The sequence below is a fragment of the Tursiops truncatus genome, chromosome 19, assembly GCF_011762595.2.
Source record: "Tursiops truncatus isolate mTurTru1 chromosome 19, mTurTru1.mat.Y, whole genome shotgun sequence".
Taxonomy (NCBI): domain Eukaryota; kingdom Metazoa; phylum Chordata; class Mammalia; order Artiodactyla; family Delphinidae; genus Tursiops; species Tursiops truncatus.
The window spans coordinates 9911600-9921285 of record NC_047052.1 but is presented as its reverse complement, the minus strand read 5'-3'; the positions used below and the strand labels follow the sequence as shown (position 1 = coordinate 9921285).

At 42.1% G+C, this 9686-nt stretch overlaps 1 protein-coding gene across 1 annotated transcript; it reads left to right on the top strand.

The window, feature by feature from the left end:
* Positions 1-1860: 1860 nt before the first annotated feature.
* Positions 1861-9407, top strand: CLEC3A (C-type lectin domain family 3 member A). The gene is made up of 3 exons (XM_004317496.3): positions 1861-1975; positions 7037-7120; positions 8876-9407. The coding sequence occupies exons 1-3, from the start codon at positions 1861-1863 to the stop codon at positions 9265-9267; spliced, it is 591 nt and encodes a 196-aa protein (XP_004317544.1). The 3' UTR covers positions 9268-9407.
* The last annotated feature ends 279 nt before the right edge of the window (positions 9408-9686 follow it).

The following is a 9686-nucleotide window of genomic DNA, read 5'->3' as shown; positions in this document are numbered from 1 at the left end:
CACATGTTTCCCAGATCAAGAGAGTCAGTCAGAACTAGAGTTTAAATTCTACTCCCACCCTTGGGACCTGAGTGACACTAAACCAATCCACTTAATTTTTCTGAGGCTCAGTTTCAATGATCTATAAAATGGAGAGAATGCAAAAAACTATACTCCGATATTTTTTTTTTAAAAAAATAGAATGCGTATCCCATGGGCTTGCTGTAAAGACCAGAAATATCTTCCATTACCATACTACTATAATTTATGGTCAGGATATTCAGATATTATTGCTATTATCATCATCACTATTCTTATTAACCACTGGACATTATGCTAAGTGCTTGTAGTCACTGTCTCGTTTAATCTTTCCAATAGCCCTGTAAAGTTAGTAGCCCTAGTCCCACTATTAAGATGAGTAAAGACTCAGAGAGGTTCAGTGACTTGCCCAAGATCCCACAGCTGCTAAACAGATGAAAGAAGGACGTGAACCTAGCTCAGCTCGTTTCTACAACGCTCTCAAATGCCTAAACGTAGATTGCCCACATCGGTACAAGGAGTTTACATTACAAGTAAAATCTTCATTTTTCATCTCACACTCACATCTCTACATTACGTTAGACTTTCCCACATCAGTGGTCTTCCTTTGATGTCAGTACACAGGTGGTCTACAAAACGGCTTAGCAAGAAGGAAATGAAGACGGATTAGACTCATTTTCCTCACTAAAGTCCAGAAGGAGTCAATCGCCCCTCGATTCTTCCTGTATTGTCTCAAAAAAAAAAAAAAAAGATAAAATGGATTTGGTCCTTCAGACCTTCCAAAATCTGCAAACCCTGGCCTCCATCTGCACCTGGTCACCCAACAGTGATACGAACGGAGTCAGTTAGCGCAGAGGCCTTTCCCAGGGTCTAACTCACTCCATCTTGGTCGCACCCATGGAGGTCCCTTGCTTGTGTCGCAAAAAGCCTGCCTGGTTCTCAGTACTTTTCCTTAAAGCCCATTGTTTGGGTAAGAATAATTATACCAAGTCTTTCATTATATTTCTCCGTTATTTCTGTACTTCCTTTGAAAGTGTTTTTTAGGTGTTTGGAAAAATTTCAAAGAAAAAAGTGTTGGTTGGTGGAGATATGCAAGATAACAACAGTTTACATGTTACTTTAATTCTTATGGAAAAAATTCACCGTCTTTCTTTTCTTTTCTTTCTAAGGTGTGTTTTCCCAAGAATCTAGTTCTTGGTGAATCTACAAAATCCTAACAGAAGGCCTTATACTTGATCACGGACTGTCCCCTTCGACCGCCTTCATTACTCCCTGCGAGCAAACCCTTCCCAAGTTCCGCATGAGCTGTGTAGTCACGTGAGTGTGAACAGACGCAGGTGGTGCTCTGGCATCACACACACACGCACGCACACAATAACCTTCCTAGATTTGTGTGTGTGTGTCATTGAATACATTTCCCAGAACATTAAGTGAACTTCAGACTGCCAAACCAAAGACTTAAATATTGGGGTCTTCACAGACAGACCCCATGCTTCCTGGACTTTAAATTTAAAAAAAAGAAAGAAAAAAAGACAAAAACGAAACCCTTAGTCCCTTAATAAACTCTGATATGCTCTGAAAAGGCAAGTCAAGTAGGAAAAATTTTCCTAGGAGGAAAATTTTTTTTAAAGCCTAAAGAAGACACGAGAACAGGGGCCACCTTATGCTGCAGCCAGCAGAGGCATTCCAACATTCCCTCAGCAGGATTCCAGCCAACCTGCACAGTGTGCTTTTATAAAGGTGGCCCCAGGCACTTCAGGGCAAGATGTGGCTGGGAAGTCTACCTGCCCCCTCGTACTTCAGAGGAGCTGGCACAGTGGCTGTCAGACTTGCCTGAGAGCCATGGCAAAGAATGGACTTGTAATTTACATCCTGCTTATCACCTTACTCCTGGACCAGACCACCAGCCACACGTCCAAGTTCAAAGCCAGGAAGCACAGCAAACGCCGAGTGAAAGGTAACGGGGTTTCTCCGTCCCACAAAACTCTAGGCTAGCTCAGGGCGGGGAGGAGCTGGACAATGCTCATTTCCAGATTCTTCAAGGACACCAGCTCTGGTGACCGTACCGTGGCTTCAGGTGCATATGGCGTTTTCAGGGGACTGAGTGACCTCTTAATTTTCTGGGACAGTTTGATATTTAAAGGAATCAAGTGGTAGGCTGTATTGTATATCTGTATTGTATTCTGTACTGTATATCCTTTGTCAGGTGAGCTTAGGCATGAGAATGTTCTTTGGAGGGTGATAACCTGGATACAACATCAGGTATTTGGAATGAGGGATCAAGTAGAAGAGACTGATTAACAGGGTATACCATTTCACTCGTAGATATTGTATGATGTTCACATATACCTGCAAGATAACTATAATCTTACTAAATGTGCACTAGAGGATAAAGCTATTGGTAATGTGACTTCCGTTTCATCATTGGTTATCATGTAGGTATATTTTCGTATCCCTGGCAATATAAGGACAGTCTACACTATATTTTTAAGATTTTAATGTCATAGAGAAGTTGAAACTCTTTCACTTAAAAATATTTCAACAAACAACGTCATGTAGCATTTGAAGACATTTTAATGCAAAACAATCTCCAAGCAAACCCAAATTTGGGGTGGCTTGAATTAGGTTAAGAGATTAAAAAAAAAAAAATCCTGCAAGGAACAATGATGATGGCAATGTATTTGCAATATGCTAAAACCAAATCAAAAGGAAAAGCATCAAGAAAAGTGTGGGGTGATGTTTTATCTCATCCTGAGTCATTTTCATATCAGGATATTTCAAGGTAAATATTAGGACACTATTTCCTTATCAATTTCACTTCACTAGTAACAAAACACACCAAAGATACAAATAACATTAAAGTCTTGATTTAACACAACACGAATGGCTGGTGGGTAAAAGGGAGCTTATCTTGCACCGTGTTTTTAAGATTACACAGTGCCCTTTTCCAGGAATATTTATTTATACACTTTAGGTCTGATGCAAAGTTTCTTTTTTTTTTTTTTTTTTTTTGCGGTACGCGGGCCTCTCACTGTTGTGGCCTCTCCTGTTGCGGGGCACAGGCTCCGGACGCTCAGGCTCAGCGGCCATGGCTCACGGGCCCAGCCGCTCTGCGGCATGTGGGATCCTCCCGGACCGGGGCACGAACCCGCGTCCCCTGCATCAGCAGGCGGACTCTCAACCACTGCGCCACCAGGGAAGCCCTGATGCAAAGTTTCTTAAGTGGAATCTTTTTTCCTTATAAAATATTACACTCCTCTGTTATTCCTTTTAATGATAGATTAAACTATTTCTCATGAGTGATGAAGACAGGAAAAGGAGGGAGAGAAGATGTGGAATACTTTTGTTGCCAGCATTTGTTTACCATAAAGAAGGACTTAGCAAAGTGGTGACCACCCAGTAAGGATGCAGGGAGGTGTTTGAATATGTGAGTGTGTGTGTGTGTGCTGTGTGGGTGTTTCTCAGTTGTAGTTCAGGTTATTATGCCCTACCCTCCAAGACACACACACAAGCATGCTTTTGTTTGTTTTTTAACAGACTGGGTCCACATTTTAAATATCATCCTCCCAAAGCAGTTTTGCTCATTTTTGCCTTGAGATCCGAGAAAGTAGATTCTACAGTAAGTGAAACCATTAGCCTAAACTTGCTAAACATTTCTTTCCCCCATACATTTTTAAAATATTTTAAGTACCTGGAAAGAATACCAAAGTTTATGAAATCAAAAGCGAAAGCCATTTTTTCTCTCTCGATTCTTTCCACAGAATTACCCCCTATTAACTGTTAGGAGATAGTATCCCCAGAGTTTTCTTTAATGTCCGATTAAAAATTGATACTTTTAACAAAATAAGAGTTGGCTATCCAAAGTACTTGGCAGACAAATTAATTGATTTTATCTATTAAATCTTGGATAACCTTAAATATAAGGCATACCTCAGCCCTTTTAACAGCTGCATAATATTCCCTTATGGATGGGTCATGACTTATTTAATCTGTTCTCTCTTGGTGAACTTTTGTGTTCATCAAATCCATCCCGTTATGATCCAATGCCTCAGTGAACTATTTTGTAAACAGATATTGATCCCCATGCTAGAATATTGTGATGATACACTTCTAGAAGTAAAATTGTAGGTTAATTACACTGTCTCTCAAAATGGTAGCATGAACCCATGCTCTCATCTTCAGCGTACAAGAGCACCCATTCACACCTTGACAACCTGACATCCTATCATCAGGTTAAGCTGTGCCAGCCTAACGAAACCCAAAAACCTTTTAATTTGCATCTCTTTGATGGTTAACAAAGTTGAGGTATTTTTCATACGTTTACTGGTCATTTATTCCAGGAATTATTTTTGCATTCCTACCCTGTGTCTGCTTTTGGAGAACAACAATAATAAAATGAAAGGGAGCCTTTTTTAAAAACTTGAAATGGCAGTTGAGTGATTTAGCTCCAAAACCAAGTTCTCCCTGCTACTTGCTTCATAGGTCTCAACAAATTAGGTGGAGCAATGCAAATTATGTTGTAGTCATGAATCAAAAATAAATTTTTTGATTGTGAAATAGTTGTTCCCTGTATTCATTGTCAACAAAACACATCCACATTTCTCACAAAGGACAGAAGCAGAAGCCAAGCCACCTGGATAACGACTTCCATAGTGATCTCCCAAGAGCCTAATAATAATTCATGTGTCTTCGTGTTAATTACAATGTTTACAGCTTCCCTATGGAGGCCCTTTATTTAAATAGCATGGAGCAGGAAGCCAAGAGGGACTGGGGGTGACATTTGTATGGTTTACAACTTGTAACTTGGGAGGAAACTTCAGCAGTCTTTGCAAGTCTGGCCTCCAACAGGCGATGGCTTTGCATCCTGAAGGTACCCTTATATTTATGCTGGATTCTATGGTCCTGTTGAGGAAACCCTGAGCTACTGGACACTTTGAGAATTGATGTCCATCCCTGGATACCCCAGAGGCATTTCCTAACCCAAATGTGGAAACACCTGGCTTGTAAAGCATACGTTTAAGGGGAAAATGAGGGACTTTCCTGGCGGTCTAGTGGTTAAGACTCCCCACTTCCACTGCGGGGGGCACAGGTTCGATCCCTGGTCACGGAACTAAGATCCTGCTTGCGGTGCGGTGTGGCCAAAAAAAGAAAAGGGGTGGGAGGGTAAAGTGAGTCAGCACATTTGGCTTTGGTCCTGTCCTGAAACTCCCCATGTGGTATCCCCACGAAAAGGCAGCTAGGAACAGCCATACCAAGCTTCAAGCATCTTAGCTATTTGAGGCCATGTACTAGGGACCAACCAGGTAAAGGTGGTCACTGTGCAGAAGCAGACGGGAGGGGTGGGAAGAGAACAGACTTGAAGTCAGAGAGATTCAAATCCCAGCTCTGCACCTTACTAGCTGGGTGACCTTTGACAGGTTAATTCAGATTTCTGTGCCTCTCTTTCTCCTTTTGTGAAATGATAGCGTCCGTCTCATAGTAATACTGAAAGAATTAACCTCCCGGTGCACAGTATATGGTGACTTTTAATATTTATTAAGATTTATTATAATTCCTGCCTTTGAAGAGCTCACAAGCTGTCAGTTTCTAAGACAGTCCCCATCAGGTCTGGATTTTTTATTTAGTTAAGGCTGCTCATTTTCTACTACTTACTTATACCCAAGGTTGGTAAAGGACAGCCACGAAGACTAACCTCATCCAGGGACATTCAAGACTAAGTAAATTGCTAATCCCTAATGCAGAAGCATTTTTAGAGGGCTTTTTATCACTGCCTTTCCCTGCTTCTCCGTGAAAATCACTGAACCCTGCTAGGAGCCACTATACCTGGAACATCAGCTGAGTACGGATACTGGGGACAGGGGACTTGGGGACCCAATTAAGTCTGAGTGTGAGTTCTACCACTTATCTGCCAATTTAGCTCGTTGAGTTCATTCTCATCCTTCAATGAGAATCTCATCTTCCTCCACTCATAACTATTTTTGAAGAGTAAATGAAAACACAGAAGTACTTTGTATGCCATAAAGTGTCCGTTCACTCAGCAAACATTATGAGACTGATTATGTGCCAAGCATCATGTTAAACATCGGGAATACCATGGACAACCAGAGAGATGATATTAAGTAAGTAAAGGAAGACGATTATAGATTGCAGAAATTGTGCGGAAGAAAAATAAAGGTTCAAGGAAAGAGATCAGCCAGAGGGATGCCAATGTAAAGAGAATGATCAGAAAGTCTTCTCAGAAGAGGAAGAGGCAGCACAGGAATAAAGATGCAGACGTAGAGAATGGACTTGAGGACAAGGGGAGGGGGAACGGTGAGATGGGACGAAGTGAGAGAGTGGCATGGACATATATACACTACCAAATGTAAAACAGACAGCTAGTGGGAAGCAGCCGCATAGCACAGGGAGATCAGCTCAGTGCTTCGTGACCACCTAGAGGGGTGGGATAGGGAGGGTGGGAGGGAGGCTCAAGAGGGAGGGGATATGGGGATATATGTATATGTATAGCTGATTCACTTCGTTATAGAGCAGAAACTAACACACCACTGTAAAGCAATTACACTCCAAAAAACATGTTAAAAAAAAAAAGAAGAAGAAGAGGAGAACTTTAAGCTTGATAAGGAGATGGACAAGAGCTGGGCAAGAGTGTTCCAGGCAGAAGGAATACGAAAGAAGCATCCTGAGATGAGACAGATTGCTCTAGGATGCATCTGAAATCAACAAGTCTGAAGTCTGGTGATGGGCGAGTCCCACAGGGTGGGGCTGGAGCAACAGACAGGAGCCCCATCCCCCAGAAGGACCTTCTAATATTATTACTCCCACCAAGCCCTTATACATCTTCCTGGATAACTTATTTTCATGCATTATTTTCCACGTACACTGGGCTCAGTTTTATCAAAATCACCCTTGCCTTAAATTCTGGATTCCAAAGCTTTATTTTATTTTGTTTTATTTGTATCTTATTTTAATCATATGCTTTTCATTCCTCCTATCCCGCCCTACCCTAAAATATCCTCAGAAAAGGATGGAGACCTGAAGACTCAAGTGGAAAAGCTCTGGAGAGAAGTCAATGCCCTGAAGGAAATGCAAGCCCTGCAGACAGGTGAGATCCCATCTCATCTCAAACGAGATGGGAAAAGAACCTGATTTGTCAGCAATTCAAACCATATAGAGAGTACGTGCTGAGTTGTAAGCGACATTTTTTTAAAAGAGACATTGACAAGCCAGAGACGTGTCCAGGAGAAAGGATCTAAAAGCTGGGGAGATGACTGTTTGGGGAAATTAGCTTGATTTTCCACTCCCTACTCCTGTAAATGGGTGGTATAGAAATAAAACCAGGCATTTCAATAATACATTTTAAAAGTCCGTCCATAATTCTTCTTTAATGGGCAATGAAAGAAAACTGAAGAAGTATTAACTAGCTAAAATAATCAGCATTATTTAGATGTTTACTAAGTGTCCATTGGGAGATCGCCGAGGTTGAACTAAACACAGGATCAGAGGACTCACTCCCGACAAGTAGGGCAACACATGCAGAGAAGACCAGGGGTTAGAGCCACAGCTTGCCAGCAGAGGGCAGCATCCGGTGTTCCTTTTTCATGGAGTAGCGCTCCTGGCAGCCTATGCAGCTTGACCCACTGCTGTCCAGGAGCTACTCTGCTGGCTCCCAGGGCAAGGAAATGAGAGCCACACTAGGTAAGTTCAGGAACATCCCTGGCTTGTAAGGTTCACATCCTCAGGAATGAATACTCTCATGGCAACTCCAAAAGCAGAGCTTTGAGGGTCTCACAAGACAACTGCCCAATTATAAGACTACCTTCAAGGAGGACTGAAGTTACAGTTTTCCATCAAGTATTTATAACTCCCAGGCCAGCTGTATGTTACTGATCCTGAGTCATTTTTACCATAAGCAACGTTGCCTAGTAACACTGGTGACAGGGCCCTTTATCAGGTTCCCAGGGGAACAGAATTAGAAAGTTAAAGGACAGCCAAATGCGTCTGCAGAAGGGAGAGTTTTGTTAACCCTCTAACCACAGTTGGGGACTATAATAATACTTTATAAACGTTAACACATTAATCCTCCAACAATTTATGAGATGATGCTGCTATGATTATCCTCATTTTACAGATGAGGAAACTGAGGCACAGAGAAATTAAATAATTTTTCCAAAGCTTACACAGCTAGTAAATGTCAGAACTGACACCTAAGTCCAGGCACTACAGCCCTGGAGCCTGAGTCTCCAACGTTATGCCTTGAAACTATCTTTCTATTTGTTTTATCCTGGGTAAGACAAACAATACTACCAGGGCTCAGTTATCTGCATAAGAAAAGCCCTATCGCTCCACACGCAAACTCAGACTTCTGTTTTTGTTTGTTTTTTAATAATTGTGGCACACCAACCAGTTCCAAAAGTTCCAAGGAAATTCAGCACATAATGGAGCTACACAAACTAGCGAACATGTATATATATCTAAGCAGCAGGAGGCTAAAGGCCAGGGTTTAAGGGTGAGCCAGACCTGGGTTTCCGTAGTTGTTATCTTATGTGACGGGTAAGTCACCTTTGTATAGGCTAAGTTGTTAACAAGTAACAACTTCTTTAAGCTTCACTATCCTGCTATGTAAAGATGGGCATAATAAAAACTCACTTCATGGGATGGTTGTGATTATGACATGAGTTCATTTATGTAAAGTACTTGGCACAGTGTCTGACTCATACAAAGTCTTCAGTACATGCTAACTCACCATTGTCACTGCACATCATTCATTCCACAACTATTTACTGCTATTGGCCAGATCCAGTCCTGGATTATTATACTACAAAAGCATCTTAATATGTCAAATTTCACATCTTTACAGTCTGTCTCCGAGGCACAAAATTTCACAAGAAGTGCTACCTTGCTTTGGAAGGCTTGAAGCACTTCCACGAAGCCAACGAAGACTGCATTTCCAGGGGAGGGACGCTGGTTGTCCCCAGAAGCTCCGATGAAATCAATGCCGTCCGAGACTATGGTAAAAGGAGCCTGCCAGGGGTCAATGAGTTTTGGCTGGGCATCAACGACATGGTCACAGAAGGCAAGTTTGTCGATATCAATGGAGTCGCCATCTCCTTCCTCAACTGGGACCATGCACAGCCTAACGGTGGCAAGCGGGAAAACTGCGTCCTCTTCTCACAGTCAGCTCAGGGCAAATGGAGTGACGAGGTCTGTCGTAGCAGCAAGAGGTACATATGTGAGTTTACCATCCCCTAATAGACCCTTCTTGAATGTGTCTTCCAAGCAAGATCGGTCATGATTTATAGGCTGATGGATCCCAGGAATAAGTCAAAATTGTCCTCCCTCACGGGACTCTGTGTTCACAGGAATACAAGAGTCAGCCAGTTTGGCTACCACATTGCATTGTGATTTTGCCCTCCCTGGGGTATGGGGGAGCAGAAATAATGATCTAGCCGTGTACACACTGTTAAAGGGGCTTCTGCAAAATGGGCTCTCAGACCTTTCTCACTCCTGGTCCCTCCTACTTGTATCGACCAGGTTAGTGTTAAAAATACAACAGCCAGAAAAGCAAGCTTAGACGACCTGGAAGATTTTCTCTTAAAAGTTTAGGATATATTTGATTGATGAGGTGCTACATAATCCAAAAACTTTTCAGTCTGATGTTCAATCTGTTC

Excerpts from the sequence above, each read along its gene's own strand:
- CLEC3A (XM_004317496.3), top strand. The coding sequence starts at position 1,861 with ATGGCAAAGAATGGACTTGTAATTTACATCCTGCTTATCACCTTACTC. Across the intron at positions 1,976-7,036 it reads CAGCAAACGCCGAGTGAAAG|AAAAGGATGGAGACCTGAAG; the intron begins GTAACGGGGTTT and ends AAATATCCTCAG. Across the intron at positions 7,121-8,875 it reads AATGCAAGCCCTGCAGACAG|TCTGTCTCCGAGGCACAAAA; the intron begins GTGAGATCCCAT and ends ACATCTTTACAG.